The 19,892-nt window shown below is 41.9% G+C and overlaps 1 protein-coding gene across 2 annotated transcripts in view; it reads left to right on the forward strand.

The window, feature by feature from the left end:
• Positions 1-19,892, forward strand: part of LOC133516880 (MAP kinase-activating death domain protein) — a 96,667-nt gene that overhangs the window by 23,528 nt on the left and 53,247 nt on the right. The window contains exons 3-13 of one of the 2 annotated variants that reach the window (XM_061849903.1): positions 832-1,012; positions 2,947-3,088; positions 3,435-3,576; positions 4,846-5,003; positions 5,650-5,900; positions 13,233-13,485; positions 13,721-13,847; positions 14,267-14,299; positions 17,914-18,005; positions 18,806-19,019; positions 19,323-19,481. In XM_061849903.1, the coding sequence (XP_061705887.1) occupies positions 832-1,012; positions 2,947-3,088; positions 3,435-3,576; positions 4,846-5,003; positions 5,650-5,900; positions 13,233-13,485; positions 13,721-13,847; positions 14,267-14,299; positions 17,914-18,005; positions 18,806-19,019; positions 19,323-19,481 (1,752 nt within the window). Of the gene's footprint in view, positions 1-831; positions 1,013-1,355; positions 1,441-2,946; positions 3,089-3,434; positions 3,577-4,845; positions 5,004-5,649; positions 5,901-13,232; positions 13,486-13,720; positions 13,848-14,266; positions 14,300-17,913; positions 18,006-18,805; positions 19,020-19,322; positions 19,482-19,892 lie in introns of those variants that run through there. The other variant, XM_061849902.1, reaches the window with a different exon arrangement.

The following is a 19,892-nucleotide window of genomic DNA, read 5'->3' on the forward strand; positions in this document are numbered from 1 at the left end:
CCAGAATACGAATTGACCGGTTTTAGTTTATGCCGGGGGGGGGGGGGCAAAAAAGGGGGGGGGAACATGACAGCCAAATAACATTGATACTCGTGTTTATTCACATCTTGAGTCCTATGGACCGATCGGTTCGTGTGAGTAGTCGTAAAACTTGTCGGGATGTCGCCGTCGACGGATACGTCTGGGAGGACATCATCATCATCATCTTGCTAGAAATGAGCAAGAGTGATAGAGAGGTAGATAACAAAAATTTCGTGTGAAAGTTGTAATTTTACAGGTTTTCCGTTTTCCCTTATAAGAAAGCCCTTTTGGTGAGTAAGTCGCTCACAAAAAAAAACAAGTATCAGATATGTCTCAACTGATATATCTTATCTTATCTTATACCTTGAAACGAGCAATTCTGATATATATATATTATATATCTGCGTTTTCGCAGAGATAACACCTAGCTAGATCGATTTTTCGCCCCCGAAAACCTCCATACTAATAGCAAGTTTCATCAAAATCGTTAAGAGTCGTTCTAACTAGATCTATCTAGCTAGGTCTTATCTCTGCGAAAACGCGCATTTTTGAGTTTTTATAGGTATTCCGAGCAAAGCTCGGTCTCCCAGATATTTTATCTTGATCGAAGCCACATATACCGGGTGTGGCCTGTAACACGAGCAATAAATTTAACTGTATGCTGTACTCCTCAAACTAACCAACATTTGTTAAGCAATTTTTAAGAAATATGATTTCTTTAGACTTCCTTTTTTTTTCTTTTTTCATACAAATTAAATATTACCTTATTAATTGACGTTGATTAATCATTACAAAATTCGCATTGCACAGGCACCGGAGTTGCTTCGACGGTACCCGCTGACGAACCACGATGATTTCCCGCTGCCCCTGGACATGGTGTATTTCTGCCAGCCCGAGGGCTGCGTGTCGGTGGGACCGCGCCGCGCGCCCGGCAACATGGCGTCGCGGGACACCACGTCGTTCGTGTTTACGCTCACGGACAAGGACTCGGGTACGGTATACTCCCGTGCGTGTCGGTGGGGCGGCGCCGCGCGCCCGGCAACATGGCGTCGCGGGACACCACGTCGTTCGTGTTCACGCTCACGGACAAGGACTCGGGTACGGTATACTTCCGTGCATGTCGGTGGGGCCGCGCCGCGCGCCCGGCAACATGGCGTCGCGGGACACCACGTCGTTCGTGTTCACGCTCACGGACAAGGACTCGGGTACGGTACACTTCCGTGCGTGTCGCTGGGGCCGCGCCGCGCGCCCGGCAACATGGCGTCGCGGGGCACCACGTCGTTCGTGTTTACGCTCACGGACAAGGACTCGGGTACGGTATACTTCCGTGCGTGTCGGTGTGGCCGCGCCGCGCGCCCGGCAACATGGCGTCGCGGGGCACCACGTCGTTCGTGTTCACGCTCACGGACAAGGACTCGGGTACGGTATACTTCCGTGCGTGTCGGTGTGGCCGCGCCGCGCGCCCGGCAATATGGCGGTGCGAGGCACCACGTCGATCGTGTTCACGCTCACGGACAAGGACTCGGATTATTTCAAGTATGTAACTTACCTAAATAGAAAGTGTTTCTTTTTTTAATACTACCTCGGTGGCAAACAAGCATACGGCCCGCCTTATGGTAAGCAGTCTCCGTAGCCTATGTACGCCTGCAACTCCAGAGGAGTTACATGCGCGATGCCGACCCTAACACTCTTCACCCTCGTTGAGCTCTGGCTGGCTTAATTTATTAGCTATTCAACTAGGTAACTAACATTAAAAAAACATACAATCAAACTATTACAAACTAATTGAGAACCTCCTGTGTACTATGCAAACCACTAGTGCTGATCGCGGCGTAGAACAAATAAAATTGCACCTACCTACTCATGTTGTGGTGACTTCGCGCTCTTCGTAAACGTTTATTCTGTGCTCTGAACCAAAGAGTCCCTGACTTTGGCAGCTGAAGTAGATTCCATGTGTTTTTTCGTTATATATTGTCAATCGTCAACTTTCTACATTTCATTTATTTTATTCACTACCAAATATACATTATGTTTGAATGTCATTCTATTTTACAATCCTAATTAACATTAAATATAAGAATAATATTCACAATACACAAAGAAAATATTGCACTTAGATAAAATAAAACAGAACCAATAATGTTGTAGAAAAATTAATAGAAATAAATATTACTTGTCTAGATTAATGAGATCATCCAATCATATACATAGGTAGTTATTATACAAGAACAAAAATATGTAATTAATTATTTTTATATTAATTAAATCTATTAAAGGTTTATTTTTCTAAAAGAACTCTCTCGTCTTCTCGTCAATGCAAGACTCCTTTAGTCTTGCATTGAAAACGCCATAGTTAGTTTATAGTTTTATATTGTATTGGCAGACTATTTATTGAACAAAGACGCTCTGATAACATAATAGGTATCTAGTCTTAGCACTATCTTGTTTTGTATGTCTTTCCTTCTAGATTACATTCGAGCCTCCTGAAAACCCGAGTTAATAACTTATTACATAATCTAAGCGCTATATGTAAATATGTATTAGCTGTCAAAGTCGGAGCAAGAATATAAAATCCTATATAAAATTTACAAACCTCAATTGTATTATTAAGTAGGTAGTTCATTTATGTTTTATGCCTTTCTTACAAATACATACCTAAGCCAAAATGACAGATTAAGACAAACGATTAGGTAATAGCTAATTGAGGCTTGTAGCGCGTTTAAGACTTAAATCGCAAGATATTAGACTGAAGCTGTAAAAAAATAATCGCAGTGCATCATAGTGATGATTGATATCCTGCGGTTTCAGTGTTGCAAGTACGTGCTCTTATAAAGCATGCCGGTCGTTACACTTATTCCGGTTCTGAAACCGCAAGAAATGGATGCGTTCTAAGCCTTAGACTAAGTCAAGTTATAATGTCGACAGGCAAGACCCGCTACGGCATCTGCGTGAACTTCTACCGTGCGGTGGAGCGCGCGCCGGCGCCGGGCCCGCGCGAGCGCTCCATGCTGCGCCGCGAGTCTTGGCGCAAGTCCGTGGAGAAAAGCTCTGACTCTGCATTCTCCAGGTGATACGTACTTTACGTTATGCGATTGCACTAGTTCACTATTTGAAGGGACCTATCTCTAGGAAAGGGCAGTGTAAAAAGATGTATGCGGAGAGGCAGGTTATAGGATACGGGTTTTGAACTATCTACATGGCAAATTAGATCCATATTCGTTAGGATACACACGCAGGCAGCATTAGGCGTACTGTACTTCACATCTGAAATATCTGAATTGGTTTAATATTAAACCAACTAGATATGCGATCAACATTGAAGCACGTGATCCTAACTTATGAGACATTAAACGTTCAATGTTCAGTAAGATCAGTTGAAGATGCCCATTTCTAACGCGGCGCGAATGTTTCAGTGACTATAGGAGCAGCAACGTGGCTCCAAGCGACTCGGAGCGCGACTGTAGCGCCACGCTCGGCCCGAGGCTAGCGGCCGCGCCCGACTCCGAGAGCGGCGGCTCGCACTCGCCCAGCCCCCGCGCCAGCAGGAAGCGACAGGTATTCGACCACAAGAGCGCCTGCCACGCGGCACTTGGCTCGCGGCCCCGACTTCCAGAGCGGCGGCTCGCCCCCGCCCAGCCCTCGCGCCAGCAGGAAACGACAGGTAAACGACCACAGGCGCCTGGGGCGCGGCACTCGGCCCGCGACCATAAGCACGTCGGCTCTGAACTTCTGTGAGAAACGACTCAAAAAGTACAGCCTTTTAGGCCTTCAGTAGGCTTGGAACAAGGGTTAGGTTAGACTTGGGGTCCAAAACTTTTTTACACCACCAAAAAATCTCTTTTTCAAAAAAAGAGATGTATTACAAACGAATTAGTCACCATTTATCATAATATACAATAATATTCTTACGAGTAGGTACCTACACCGAATAGAATTTCAATTACCAAATATACATGTTTTAAAATCGTGCACTTTGGAATAAAAACATTGCAAGAAATTATTACCTGTTAAGTAGTTTATGTCAGCAGTAGTATTGTGTTCATTTTGTTATTACTGTTCCCTCCAATAAAAATAATATGTATTTTTCATTACTATTAACACTCAGTACCCTATATTATTTTTGTATGTATCGACTTATATCAATAAGTGAAATGTATAATTATAATGTATCTTTTGAAACAAATAAAATATGAGAGTAAGGAGTTAAATTTATACCAAATGCGATTAATTCAGCTAACGTTATCTACTGTAGGTACGTCGTAATCTTGTATGACTATTTAATTTGCCGAGCTATAATTCATTGTGTGACCAAGTTACGAAGTATTAACTTCAATCCTTCTCAGAACTAAGCTAAAAATAAGTATACTATCTACCGAGAATACGAGTGGGCGCGACCTTGCAAGGCCTCGACGAGAATGAACTTCTCGGCACAATGAACGCTTCTGTCTAATAGTAAACACAACAATGACCTTCTTTCCTGTTTACACGTAATATGCAACCTGGAAACTACAATAGGTTTATTTGGAATATAAAATATTCTGCATAACTTTGTATGGGCGTGTGTTATCCCTAGATACGTATATATGATGTGGTTTTATGGTTCCGTAGCCAAATGGCAAAAAACGGAACCCTTATAGATTCGTCATGTCCGTCTGTCTGTCCGATTATGTCACAGCCACTTTTTTCCGATGCTCTTGGCTGGGTTGGCTGGTCGGCTTATCGCCTTATCCTGCCGAATAGAGGCGGATGCGTGAACACAAGCTGCACCGATTCCTCGCTGTCTGGTCAAGGAAGGAGCTTAACCTTCTGATGTTTCTGTTGCAGCGAATACGGAACCACTCCCTGACGTCTCTGTGCCTGCTGTCGCACCACCCATTCTTCTCTACATTCCGAGAGTGCCTGTTTATCCTAAAGAGGTTAATCGATGCCTGTAACGAGTCTTCCAGTCCGCGGCGCGTAGGCGCGTCCAGACAAATATTTAGGTAATATTTTTAATATTTAATTGGATGTCCACCGAACAATTAAAAGGAACAAGAGGGGACTAACTGCAAAATTTCAGATTTTTATATTGAATTTTTACTCGTTTTAATCAAGGGCAAATGTCATCACATAAAATCACACGGAAACTAGACTATATTTGCAAGCAGCCAGCAGGGCTATGATACTTTTGTCACCATATCATGATGCGTGGAATGACGATTATGAGATAAGTGATTTAATTCGGTATAAAGTCGCGAGGATAACGTAATAGGTGACTAATGATAGCGTGACATGTTTTGAGGTTTTGAAAAATCAATTTTAAACTCGATGACTTAAGGCGTATTTTAAAGAATAGATGATTAAATCATATTCTACCACTTACCTACCTTATTCTTTTATTACTTACCTATTATCTAGGTATAAACCCCCGCGATGGCGTAGGTAATCTTCCGTCACAATTTTCTAACGGCGCGCCATATCTTATTTCCTGCTAATTTCCTGGCTTTACGCCCCTCTTTATAAACAGTCTGCCGTCACCGAACGCGGTGTGTGTATCATAATACTATTTTCTAAACACCAAGTGTTCATAAATTATATATATATACATCAAGACGCGCCATTACTCATACGCAACTCTTTTCGTCACAGGGATACAGTATGGTCAGTAATAACGGGGCAAGCGTACGACAACACGCCCACAATAGTCCTGCACGACGTGAAGGAGATCGAGACGTGGATCCTTCGACTGCTGTCGGCGCCGGTGCCGGTGCCGGGCAAGACCCGCGTCGAGCTCGAGGTGCTGTCGCCCACCGCGCATTCGCCACTGCTCTTCGCGTTACCGGACCACACGAGATTCACCCTGGTCGATTTCCCACTGCATTTACCTCTCGAGCTTTTAGGTTAGTTTTTTACGCCTCCAAAACGAATTATTTATATTTACCATTTTAATATAAATGGCGGCTTAGCCTAGTTGTTAGTATTGTCTACGAAGCCGGTGAGGGCATTATTTGTGTGATGGGCAGTATTTGGTTTAGAAAATTACCATGTTTCTATATTTGTCACTTCTAATATAGTAATAAATCGTGTTAGGTCGATGTGATTACGAAACTAAAACTCCACTATTACATTCATATTAGTTAAAACATTTCTGTTATCTTTATACGGCTATAAAGTCGAGTCCATTATCTTACCTGAAATAGGTACCAGGCAGTCTACATTTTCAAAGCTGGAAAACCGTTTAATTTTTGGACATTTATACCCAGGACCTTTCACGAGCAACTCTGAGCGTTAAAATATTTGGAGTAGTAAATATTAGGCCATTTTCTGAACAGTTGTAATGATCAGGGTTCGTGCAATGTATACCAAGGAAACTATTGACAGCGTTGCTAGTAACATATAATTGAAGTTCACAAAACAAATAAGTATGAGTAAAATTAAAAACTATGTAAACAAAGGTTGGACCGAAGTAAGGAAAAACTTAAAAATAAAGCGTAAAAATAAATTTATGCTAATCGGAAAAATTTATCTAAATAAATATACTAGCAGAGGAAACAAAACAATATTAAATGAAAGAAAATAAAATAAAAAGTATTAACAATAAAAACAAAAAAATAAATAAAAGAGAAACAGTATATTGGTCCCGGCGGGGATCGAACTTGCAACCTCTTGCACCGTTCTCCACCAACGTTGCCGCTGGGCCAAGCTAGCGATGATTTTAGCGGCGAATTATACACCCGTATCCTTCAACGGTTGAGTGTCAATTTGTTATTAATGTTATTATCTAACATTTATTTCGTATGGCCCAATTCCGTACATCAAAAAAAGGGCGTTCCCATATGCTGCGGACAAAAGGGTCGAATGTAATTTACCCGGTATTTTTGAAGATCACTATCAAAGCAAACGCACTTAGTCCCGACTAGAAAAATCACAAAAAAACACTTACCCCGTGACTTGTACACACCAACGAACTTCACATATTCATGTTTCGGAACTATACGCACACAATGACCGTATAATGTATTAAAATATTAATTTATTGCGTCTGCCATTGCAGTGACAAACGCCTGCAGCGACTCTCACCGCGTTTTTCTCTTCGTAGGGTCGGCCCGTTTTCTACCGCTACCCTAAACTTCACAATCGTAAACTCATCTTGGAGATGTATACTAGTGACGATTGCTTTTCATAATTAGTCATAGATGGCGTTAGAATGTACTTGTGTATGTTCTGAACGGAGTAAGAACATTACATATCCCCTCTCCTCCAGAGAATCCAACCGGATTCAAACTCTGCGCTTCAAGTCGCTTGCATGCCACATGCCCAAGTCTTTGCCCCTGAGACTACGTAATTTATAAGTATTTTCCGAGACCTTCTTGGCAATTATAGCTTCCTCAAATTTTGGCGCTAACTTGGACATAAACCTCTTGTCGGAATTGGACAAAAATTTCGTACGCTTCCACACTAGGTCCCCCTCCTTGTACTCACATTCGCGGCGCCGGAGGTTATACCTTCTACTATTTAAATCGTGAGATATACTCATTCTTTTGGAGACATCCTCGTATATCTTGAGGCGAATGCCAATGCCTTTTTCGAATTTCTCCTTGTTGAATCCAAGCTTATCGCCCGGTTCAAAAGAGTATGGCTTCATGCCCTGAATTGATGACTCCCGACCCAGGAACATAAATGACGGTGTCCTTTCTGTCACTTCATGTACCGAAGTCCTAATCGCATGTCCTATAAATGGTATATACTTGTCCCACTCTCTGTGGTCATCTTTCACATACGAGGCGATCGCGGTTCCTATGACTTTATTTACCCGCTCTGTAGGATTGGCCTGAGGATGGTAATATGGTGTATACCACAGTTTTACTCCATAATTTGATGCCAAGTCCTTGAATTGTGTAGAAACAAATTGTTTGCCGTTATCGCAGACAATCACGCCCGGAGTGCCATACATTAGAAATATTTGTTCCTCAACTATTTGTGAAATTGTCGAAGACTTCCCATTTCTCAGGGGAAATAGGAAACAAAACTTACTAAACCAACATGAGATCACTAGTAGCATTGTATTTCCCTTCTTTGATTTCGGAAAAGGCCCCATTAAGTCCATTGATATTATCTGGAACGGCTCTGTTACCTCCCGCTGCCTTCCCATTAATCCGGTCGGTTTCATTTGAGAGGGTTTATGTCTGGCACACACCTCGCAACTTTTTACATAGCCTTTTACATCTTGAATCAATGTAGGCCAGAAGTAGTGTTGTCTCGCACGATTGACCGACTTCTTGACTCCTAAATGTCCTGCAGCTGGGTGGTCATGGCATTCCCTTAGCACTTGATTCCTAAGTTTTTCTGGCACTACCAATTTCCAGCTATCGTTGTCGTTTGGGAATTGCTTGAGTCTAAGATACTTCCATAATCGACCCTGATTTAGCTCCCAACCTGGTTGATTAATCCCTTTAGCTACTTTTTCCTCCTCTGCCTGGTACCAGTCGTCTTTATCTTCTGGTGTTACTTCCAGTAAAGCAACTTCTTCTGTAACGGTGGCTCGAGACAAGGCATCAGGCACCGTGTTGTATTTCCCCCTTCGATGTACTATATCGTAATCGAATTGCTGCAAGCGCATCGCCCACCTCGCTAAGCGGCCATGTGGGTCTTTATTGCGGTGTAGCCACTGAAGAGCACTGTGGTCAGAAATCACCTTAAAATGGCTCCCTTCAATATATGGCCGGAATTGTTCAACGGCGTGAATCACGCTAAGCAGTTCCCTTTCAGACGCAGAATACCTACACTCCCTTTCAGTGAGTTTTCTGCTGGTGTAGGCTATTGGCACCTCCAAGCCATCAATTTCCTGAATCAAAACTCCACCCGTTCCTCTATTGGACGCATCACATTGTACCGAAAAAGATTTAGTGAAATCAGGAACCTTCAGAACTGGTGTAGAAGTGAGTGCTGTCTTAAGATTTACGAAAGCTTGCTGCGCATCTTCGTTCCATACTATACGTTTGCCTTTTTTAGCACCTTTGGTCAGGTCATGCAAGGGAGCTGCCACAATGGCAAAGTTCTTGACAAAACGGCGATACCAGCTTGCTAAGCCAATAAATCGTTTCAGTTCCGAAAACGTGTTAGGCCGAGGATAATCTAGAATCGCTCTCACTTTGTCTGGGTCTGTGCGTAGACCATCTTTGTCCACTATATAGCCTAAGTATTTCAATGACGGCCTCGCGAAGACGCATTTCTCTAAGTTTATGGTTAGGCCCGCTTCTCTTAATTGATTCTTGACAAATGTCAATGATGACAAGTGGTCTTCAAAGTTGTCATTGCATATGACTATATCGTCTAAATATGAAAATACTTTACCCTCGTACTCTGGCGGGAACAAGCGGTCCATTAAACGTTGTTGTGTCTGGGAGGCATTGCTTAAACCGAATGGCATGACCTTAAACTGATATAGTCCTTTTCCAGCTAGTCCAAACGCCGTTTTCTCCTTACTTTCTTCCTCGAGGGGTATTTGCCAGAACGCCGAACGCAGATCAATCGTCGACAGGAAACGAGCATTTCTAAGACTGTCCAAGATGGTCGTTACTCTAGGAAGTGGATAAGAATCCTTTGTGGTCAGCTTGTTCAGCTGCCGACTATCCAGACATAAGCGGTTCTTACCGGAAGCTTTCTTTACAAGGAGTACTGGCGAGCGCCACGAGCTGCAGGATGGTTCGATAACATCGTCTTTGAGCATATCCTCAATTTCCCGTTCCAGCTCTCTCATTATCGGCGGTGCAAAAGGATATTGCCTCTGGCTAGTAGGTAAGTGGTCACCCGTGTCAATCCTGTGCTCGATTAAGGAAGTCCTTCCTAATCCTTTACCAATTTCCTCATCCATTGCCTCTAAAAGGATGTCTAAGCTTTGTTTCTGTTTTTCTGTCAGTTCATCGCGCGAAATTACCGGAGTTACGAGTGTCGCAACACAAACTTCAGAAATACAATCGCCACGAGGTACTTCTTCCGTAACTGACAAATTAAAAGCATCAAAAAAGGTCATTCCTAACACCGTGTCATGCTTCAACTGTTTCATGACGAGAAAGGGGACTACCTTGTACTTGGCTCTAAATTGTATAGGTAAATCGAATACCGTGTCAATGCAGTGATTAGTACCATCCGCAGTTGAAATGTTATCATTGTTTTCGCGTCCGGTCAATCCTAAGTTCCACAATTTTTTACTAAACTCCAGGGAAACTAATGACATCGTCGCTCCGCAATCCAGCATACCCACGAAGGACTGGTTCAATATCTTAAGGTTTGCATACAACCGCGTATCTGATTTTCGCTGAATATTACAAATTTCCCCCGTAGCAAAAAAATTTGAGACGGTACCTAACCATTCCTGCCAATCATCAGTATCATCACAAGCAGATCTGCCTAATTTCTTGGGGTCTGATCGGCAGGCATCGACTCCAACTGCCCGTTTCCCTCCCTTGTAGCATTGCAGGAACACTTCTGCATTGTATTCCCAAAGCGCCCACATTTATAGCAAAAAAGTCTTTGCCTTGGTAGACTGCATTCTCTAAACCGGTGCCCTGGACTCCTACAATTCCAGCATTTAGACTGCGTCTTGTCCCCAATGGCTGCAACTTCATTCTGCTTACGTTGCCCAGCCTCTCCTATACCCTGATATGCGAGATCCCGCTCTAACGAATAAGTATTTTGTGTTGGTTCTCTGAATTTCTCACAAGTTAGTTTAGTACGCTCGACAACCTTGAGAACTGCTGTCAACTCTGCCACCGTACTGAAAGAATCCCGGCATATTTCCTTCTGAAAATAAGGCTGTACATTTTTCCTCAATATGACCAACTTTTGTAGCTCTGTGAGTGGCTCAGGCAAGCGATTAAACATGTTCTGCATGGTGGATATGTAAATAACGACGCTCTCCTGCCTACTCTGGGTCCTCCGCTTGATTTCCTCCAGAAGTTCATCTTGATAGTTCGGTTCTTGGAAAGTATTCATTAGAAGTTTCACCAACTCCGTCCAATTCGTGACAGAATTCTTGTTAGCTCTAAACCATATAAGAGCTTCCTCCTCGAAGAAGTCTATAGCGTAGCGGAACAAATCGTCGTTACCGGCATTACGTGCATCCTTGAGCTCGTCGACCCTCTCAAGAAATGCGTTTATGCTAACCGACCCTCTTCCACTAAACTTAACCCCCCAATCCTTGATGGGAACCAATTTTCGTCTCTGGAAATCATGATCCATCGTGGATGAGCGCTGCAACAAGGGGGGTTGCAAGGCTGGCTTTAGGACCGGGCCTTGTTCGTTTCCCTGGAGGTCTACGTGGCTATCATTCATCTCTGGATACTCTGATCTACTCGGTTGAGGCTTGTCCTGAAGCTCCACACCGGCAGATGTCGACGTGCCTTCCACTCTCGGCTGGCTCTGCTCCTGCTTCGGTGTGTCCCTAACTGTGTCCTTATCCATATTCAAATGACCTAATATCTTAACCGCCTCATCACCTAAGGACCTATGCAACGCGGCTCTGTCATGTTCGGGGATGCTATCCTCATCATCGCTGGCCTCTTGACTCAACTTGTCTAAAGCCGACCTCGCTTCTTCTATCTCTCTGATTAGCGCAGAATGACTCTCAATGTCGTCCCGCTCCGTAGGTACAATCAGCTTAGTCCGATTTGCTAGGTGTGTCAACCGGGAGTGTATCCGTTTGATTAAAGACCAGTCTGGACTGAGTGACGCCTCCCTAATCAAAGTGACCAACGTGGCCAATTTGCTTCTACAACCTAATATTTCACTACCCTGATTTTCAACGCACGCAATAGGGACCTTGAACGAAATTGAAGATTCCCCAGACGCTTCCCGCTTTAACATCGCCCGCAAAAACTTCCGCATAGCCGCCACCGTTTGACAATCAGATACCCCCCGGCAAGCCAACTCAAATTCCAGCTCATCCTTATGTAAATGGTTAACATCCATGATCTTAAAAAAATTGCAAAAATAACTAGAACAATAAAATAGCTACAAACTTATCAACTAAATTTCCATTTACTGCCAACTATTGCCAATAGTGTATTCAACTTAGTATCAGCTGTCAGGCGCCAATGTAATGATCAGGGTTCGTGCAATGTATACCAAGGAAACTATTGACAGCGTTGCTAGTAACATATAATTGAAGTTCACAAAACAAATAAGTATGAGTAAAATTAAAAACTATGTAAACAAAGGTTGGACCGAAGTAAGGAAAAACTTAAAAATAAAGCGTAAAAATAAATTTATGCTAATCGGAAAAATTTATCTAAATAAATATACTAGCAGAGGAAACAAAACAATATTAAATGAAAGAAAATAAAATAAAAAGTATTAACAATAAAAACAAAAAAATAAATAAAAGAGAAACAGTATATTGGTCCCGGCGGGGATCGAACTTGCAACCTCTTGCACCGTTCTCCACCAACGTTGCCGCTGGGCCAAGCTAGCGATGATTTTAGCGGCGAATTATACACCCGTATCCTTCAACGGTTGAGTGTCAATTTGTTATTAATGTTATTATCTAACATTTATTTCGTATGGCCCAATTCCGTACATCAAAAAAAGGGCGTTCCCATATGCTGCGGACAAAAGGGTCGAATGTAATTTACCCGGTATTTTTGAAGATCACTATCAAAGCAAACGCACTTAGTCCCGACTAGAAAAATCACAAAAAAACACTTACCCCGTGACTTGTACACACCAACGAACTTCACATATTCATGTTTCGGAACTATACGCACACAATGACCGTATAATGTATTAAAATATTAATTTATTGCGTCTGCCATTGCAGTGACAAACGCCTGCAGCGACTCTCACCGCGTTTTTCTCTTCGTAGGGTCGGCCCGTTTTCTACCGCTACCCTAAACTTCACAATCGTAAACTCATCTTGGAGATGTATACTAGTGACGATTGCTTTTCATAATTAGTCATAGATGGCGTTAGAATGTACTTGTGTATGTTCTGAACGGAGTAAGAACATTACACAGTAGTAAAAGTACATTACAATAACTTTAAAAATTATCACAAAATCGTTTCGTTTTTAGCTTGGAGACTTTTAATGATTTTACACAATGCTTCCAAATCACTTAGTTAAAACAGAGAGAGATAAAATCGCTAAGACGAGTCTGTGCTTTTGTACTAACACGCTGATATTCTCGTGTTTACGACAACTTACTCGTATTATTGGTCTTGTAATACATTTCCAGGCGTCGACACATGTCTTAAGGTGCTAACCCTGATCATCCTGGAGAACAAAGTGGTGGTGCAGTCCCGTGACTACAACGCGCTGTCGATGTCGGTGATGGCGCTGGTGGCCATGTTGTACCCGCTGGAGTACATGTTCCCGGCCATCCCGCTGCTGCCAAGTTGCATGAGCTGCGCGGAACAGCTTCTGCTTGCGCCAACGCCGTTCCTCATCGGCATCCCGGCCACGTTCCTGCAGTATAAAAAGAACTTTAGGTGAGCGCATACAGCTACAGCACAAAAAAGTTGGGCGAAGCTCGACGTCTGTGGCGATCTACGTGTGCTCCAGTGCTGGGCACCTTCTTATACCAACAAAGCCGGTGTCGTCCGTGGCGAGCTACGCGGGCTCCAGTGCCGGGCCTTTGGCCCCTCTAGGTACAATAGAAGCCGGGTTAGCCTGATGACGCACAATGTGTGCTGGGCAGTGACATATTTTTTTTGTTATCTGCAGGTTACCTGATGATATTTGGCTAGTGGATCTTGATGCTACAAAACTGTGCGCTCCTAGCGGGAACGACCATGAACTGCCGCCATTACCCGAGCCAGAAGGATCCGTGCTAAAAAGTCACTTAAAACAGGTAAATGAATGTTCCATTTACATATCGTGCCTTATCTTTATCTTATTCACCTTCTTTCTACTAAATGCACTTGGCGCATTGTTGTCGATGTCGCTATACTGCCCTAACTGGCATAACAGTCATTATCAAAACGTTCTTATTTGTGTACCGCATTCTTAAATTCGACAGTCAGACTGGTTTTGTTGACTCTTACGGCTGTTATACCTGGCGGGGCAGTTCTGCTAATTGTCATCTGGAAATCTTTACCGTAATATCGAAAACATTTTATTTTATTTTTAATAGTACATTTTAACCATACACAACATCCTACTTAATCTACATTTTATACAAATGTTTCTTTTTTCTTTTATTGGTTAACTGCAAAATTTCCTAAGTTTTGTTTCGACTTGACTAACTTCGCCTTCACTTCTCTTCGCTAGGCCATGCATCTTATGGATAACAACGGATCTGGTGTAAATATTACTACTATCTTTTATTGCACACTTATACTAATATATTCACGACAATATACTTACTCAGGAGACAGTAGGTACTATTTTGAGGAATGCCGCCATTTTAGAAATGCTCACAATTATTGAGATAGACAAAACATTTACCTATCACCCATCATTAATACACTTTGTAACTACTAGTGACGTAATTCTAAAACGGCACATTTTGCTAATTTATTGACTGAAATAAGTGTTGGGGACGGTACACAATAAGTATTATATCATACGTACATATATTATTTCTAATCCAATTTTCATTACTTCAACTGCGGCGCAATTTTGACTCGTGAAAGTGGCAGTTGACGTAGGTATGTAGCTATATGTGGCTACCCTATCGCTACTTTTCTGATAGATGGCGATGTCTAATCATAGAAATTTGAATTTGACCGTTCTGCTGTGAAGCCAATGTCAAAAGTAGCGATATTATCCACGTTTCGGTCACTTCCTCAAATCAAATAACGCCCCTCAAGGTGACATTCAGATGGCAACTGCAGGAGCATTACTGATGCAGCATTGAAACGGTAATTACTGTCAATTACCGTTTTAATATTGCCAGCTCCCGTGTTAGCGCCGCAGCAGGAACGTTGCTAAGTAATGCTGCTGCAGTGGTCAACCGAACGTCATCTTTATACATCACTGTTGTGGTTACATGATACAATTTCAGTCCGTTTCCTCGCTTCTGTTTGTTTTTGGCATGATTGGTTTGGCTACATTTGGCACATTCTGTATATGTATTGTGTGGTTTACAAAAGGTTGATGATCCATCGACACGTTACCTGATTAGTCGTAAACATTATTGCAATGATATAAGGTCTACGAATGGTCAGTTAGTATAGGTATGGGCACGAGAGTTGAAGTCACGCACACAACAATGAAATCATGTAGGTAATGACAGCGAGATTTTGAAATTGCTTTTTCGTTCCGATAACAAGTTGACATTCATTCATTTATTCTTTCAATACTGCTTTTGCGATTATCACCCCTGGATGCGATTAGCTCAGGATCGGGACAAGTGGCGTACTGGAAGAGAGGCCTATGCTCAGCAGTGGGCGATAAAAGGCTGATATGATAATGATGACTCCTGCCGATACCTGTACCTATTGACGTTGCTGACCAATTGGTGCTAATAATATACCTATGTATTACAATATGGGCGTTTTTATACTTTATCGTGGCACGAAACGATATTATCGCCACGCTTTTATGACGCACCGATGACGTCCACGATTTAGCGATACCCTCCACGATAGTATTGCGAGTAAAGAGACAGCAACAATACCTTACATTTTGGTGCCGTGTCGTCACGATAATATCGTATCGTACCCCGATAAAGTATAAAAGTGCCCTATTATTATGTGCTTGACTGTGTGTTTTGCATGCTACATTTCATAAAGGCATTATATGCCATGCCGTTAAAGATTTCCCGTAGAAAAAACCGGCCAAGTGCGAGTAGGACTCGCGCACGAAGGGTTCCGTACCATTATTTATAAAAAACGGCAAAAAAATTATGTTTGTTGTATGGGAGCCCCCTTTAAATATTTATTTTATTCTATGTTAGTCAATCAGTGCTAACCCGTTATACTTACTTGCGTATTTTTACATGCAATTAATGTACGCAAAATACGCAAGTAAGTATAACGGGTTAGCACTGATTGACTAACACGTAATTTTCTCGCGGATAAGCAAAGTAATATTTCTTGTTTTAATTAGCATGGATTTCCGCAAAGTAACGCCTGATTCTATTAATTATTTATTTTATTCTGTTTTTAGTATTTGTTGTTGTAGCGGCAACAGTAATACATAATCTGTAGAAATTTCAACTGGCTAACTATCATGGTTCATGAGATACAGCCTGGTGACAGACGGACGGACGGACGGACAGCGAAGTCACAGTAATAGGATCCCATTTGACCCTTTGGGTACGGAACCCGAAAAATAGCTATAAAATTTATTGAAGTGTGCACCAATATGTTTACTAGAAATATGTATTTAATGCTGACCTAGAACTTGTATGAATTGTGAAATGACGTTGGTACAAAACTTGTATTATTAACTTAATGCTGTTAAATTAAGCTTTAGTAAATTAGGTTATAGGAATAAAAGTACTTAGATAGGTATTAGAATTTCTTAAGTACTTAACAAACACTCTTATTATTTTATTCAATTTAAATTGTAACCATAGGCTTTTACCCACTACTTTTTTTGATTACAAGTGCCTATAAGTAATATTTATTTTCAGTTAAAGTAAGATTTTGCATTGAAAATTATAGATCTATGATTGAAAACAATCAGAAGTTTATAGGAACTGTAACCTATTAAATGAGTGATTTTCATACTTAGTCAAAAAAATGTCTTTCTCATTCAAAAGAATATGATATGAAGGAAGATAAGTAATAAAATAGGATTTTATTGTTCGATATCTGTTTTATAATTTCTTTGCCATATACTAATGCATAACTAATCCATTTATACAGGATGAGCGTCCGAATGGGTCAGAAATACAATTTACAAAGGATTCGGAACATTTGTTTTACAAAAGTGTGGCATGGATTTTGGAGTTTGGAAAAAACTACTTACAACAGTGCAGATAACGTTCACATTTTAATTAAAGAAAACCTTTCATACTCTGATTTCTTCTAAGTGAAAATCCATTCTTTACAACCTGTTGTCAGTCTAGTCGTTCAATTGCAAAAAAAAAATGCGAATAAATTCAATATTGATTGGTCTTGATCTTTCTCATGCGCATCCGAAGGTTTTTTTAGGAATATGTTGGTATGTAATTTTTCTTAACTCCAAAATCTACAGTAAAGCCCTCTCGCAAAAGCCCTCTTTATTCTTCAAAACCTGATGATATTTTTATACACAAGAGTGGAAAAATAATTCAATGCAAATTTCCTCACTGGGAGAATTGCGTTCATTTGGATTTGATTTGTAATGTTTTACAGTTAGTATTTTCCTCGCGTTGGTGTGGTGAAAAGTATTGTGTTTCACTCGGCAGCAGAGTTTGTTTAACCCTAGTACCTTGAAACTCTCAAGGTTTCACTTTTAATTTTTGGAATCTTCTGTTTGCTGGGATATCAATTAATCGCTTTCGGGGAAAAATGCGAAAAGAAAATTAGCTGCCAGGAATAACTGCGTTGGGGAAACCCATTTAACAAATCGATTATTTAAGCGAAATTGGACTTTTCTGAGTCCTGCGTAAGTTCCTATTACATTTTGACGAAGCTGTCGACTGTAGCCGTCGTTGGTGTCCTTGGCAAGACTTTTCGACAGCCGACTGATTTTTTTTATACCACGACGGTGGCAAGCAAGCATACGGCCCGCCTGATGGTAAGCAGTCACCGTAGCCTATGGACGCCTGCAACTCCAGAGGTGTTACATGCGCGTTGCCGACCCTTTAAAAATCTGTACCAGCCTTTTTTGAAGAACCTCAAAAGGCGGTCAAAAGGTTAAAAACAACCACTATTCCCCCTTGTAAATCAAATGACTTCTCTGATTGTCCCCTGAGTACCCATTCGGATATCTCACCCTGTGTATACAGGATATTTAGTAGGTATCGACTGCTTGCTTCCCAGGCTCTGAGCAGCCTCACAAACAGCTCGGCAGAGCAGGCCACGGCCCCTCTCATGCCTTCGAGAAGAGACAGCGTCGGTGGTGCTACTCTCAAGTAAGTTATTGATTAAACTATTACTACTGTTCTTAATAATCTATTCTTTTAAATCAAAGAGGGTGTGCTCCCGGTACTGGTTTTCTATTCAAAATTATTTCCAAAACCGGGTATTTCCCGTTCTAGCTATACAAATGCAGTCACGGGAGCATTTCATAGAACACATACCTACTTCCAAATAGTCAGAGGTGTGAATTCTAAGAAAAAGTGTAACCCCGTATATTATGCGGTAGTTGCCGTCTGTTTCTGCTGTCAAATTCTGGGACACTACTTTATAACACTCATTCATGTTCCTTTATTCATAAAATTACAAATTTTAAATGTCAATAGGGTAATTAATATTCATATAATTAGGTCGATGTCAATTGAATTGCAATTCATCAATACTCACAAGCAAGGGTCTAGGTAATGTGTTTATTTCTGTAACAACCGCTTTAGAAGATTTTGTAGGGACCACATAAAAAAAAGACATGTTAAATGAGAAAGCGTAATACCTACTAATAAGAACAACCTGCGTAAAATAGCGGCAGCGACACCGGCGAAAAATGGCATATTTCTCATTCATTTCTCAAGTCAGTATGTACTGACTTGAATAAACGTAATCCTCAAACTCTAAGGAAAGCGGAGACCAGGGCCTTAACCGAGGGCCAAGAAAAAATAGATACTCTGAGCGAAGTCGCACCTGCGTGACACTGGTCGCGTTGACGGCCATTATGATAAAGAAGTAGGCATATGGCGATCAGCGCCGCCAGCCCCTTCCTGGACACTCGTTGAAAGTGCTAGTTTTGTTACATTTGTAGAGTGCATCCCCCAACGTTCCGGTCGTCGACGGACGGCGCGCAGTCCCTGCCACACAGCACGCCCGAGAGCCGGCGCGTGTCCATCGCCAGCGCCGGCGCCGCCAGCGTCGGCCACACGCCGCAGCGCGGCTCCCTCGCCTCGTCCCAGCCCTTCAACCCCCTCATCTATGGCAATGACGTGGACTCGGTGGACGTGGCCACGAGGGTCGCCATGGTAACGGACTACTCCTGTCCCCTTACCACTTTTCAACTAAAGATATAAGATTGAGACTAATGTGTTATCAAACATGCAGGGAAATTTTGAGTTCGGTTAGTGAAACGCGCTTCGTTCAGTGCGTTGTGCCTCGAAGAAAAAAGGGATTGTCAGCATAGTAGACATATCCGCTTAGGTAGAACTATATAGATAGAAATTCATTCCCTACTTAGACAAGACAATACTAGACTCATAATAATTTTTCCAATTAAAAATAACAATTTGATTCGCTTAGTGTCTACTTTTACATGATTCTTTCGTCAGGTTCGCTTCTTCAACTCCCAAAACATCCTGGCGAACTTTATGGAGCACACGCGGACGCTGCGGCTGTACCCGCGCCCCGTGGTCGCTTTCCAGATCAACAGTTTCCTGCGATCGCGGCCGCGGACCACCTCGTTCCTCAGCAAGTTCGCACGCACTCAGGTTTGTCGTCATCATTATATTGAGAGCCTGGCTCTTGTCTCGTGAGTACACACCAGTTTTTTGCGGTCCTCAGCCTATTTTTGTGTATAGCTTGCTCTTAGTTTTTCTCTTCCTCTTCTAACTTCGAATGCCCTTTAACATAATTTTAAAAGAAAGTGCCGCGTCCTATCATGTGATTTATCACATCTTTATCGATGTAGTATTATACGAAGGTTACGGTTACATGTTAAGTCATGTGTATACTTCCATTACATTCTATAGCAATAATTGTTACTTGTATATAGGGAATGCAATAACCGGCCTAACTTCATAACCGGTTTCGGTTATGTTATGGCCGAAAAATCTAGTTCTACGAGACGTAAAATCATAAAATAAGCAGTATTAATGACACCTTAACTTTGCTTTAATTTT

This window comes from Cydia pomonella, chromosome 4, assembly GCF_033807575.1.
Source record: "Cydia pomonella isolate Wapato2018A chromosome 4, ilCydPomo1, whole genome shotgun sequence".
Classification (NCBI taxonomy): domain Eukaryota; kingdom Metazoa; phylum Arthropoda; class Insecta; order Lepidoptera; family Tortricidae; genus Cydia; species Cydia pomonella.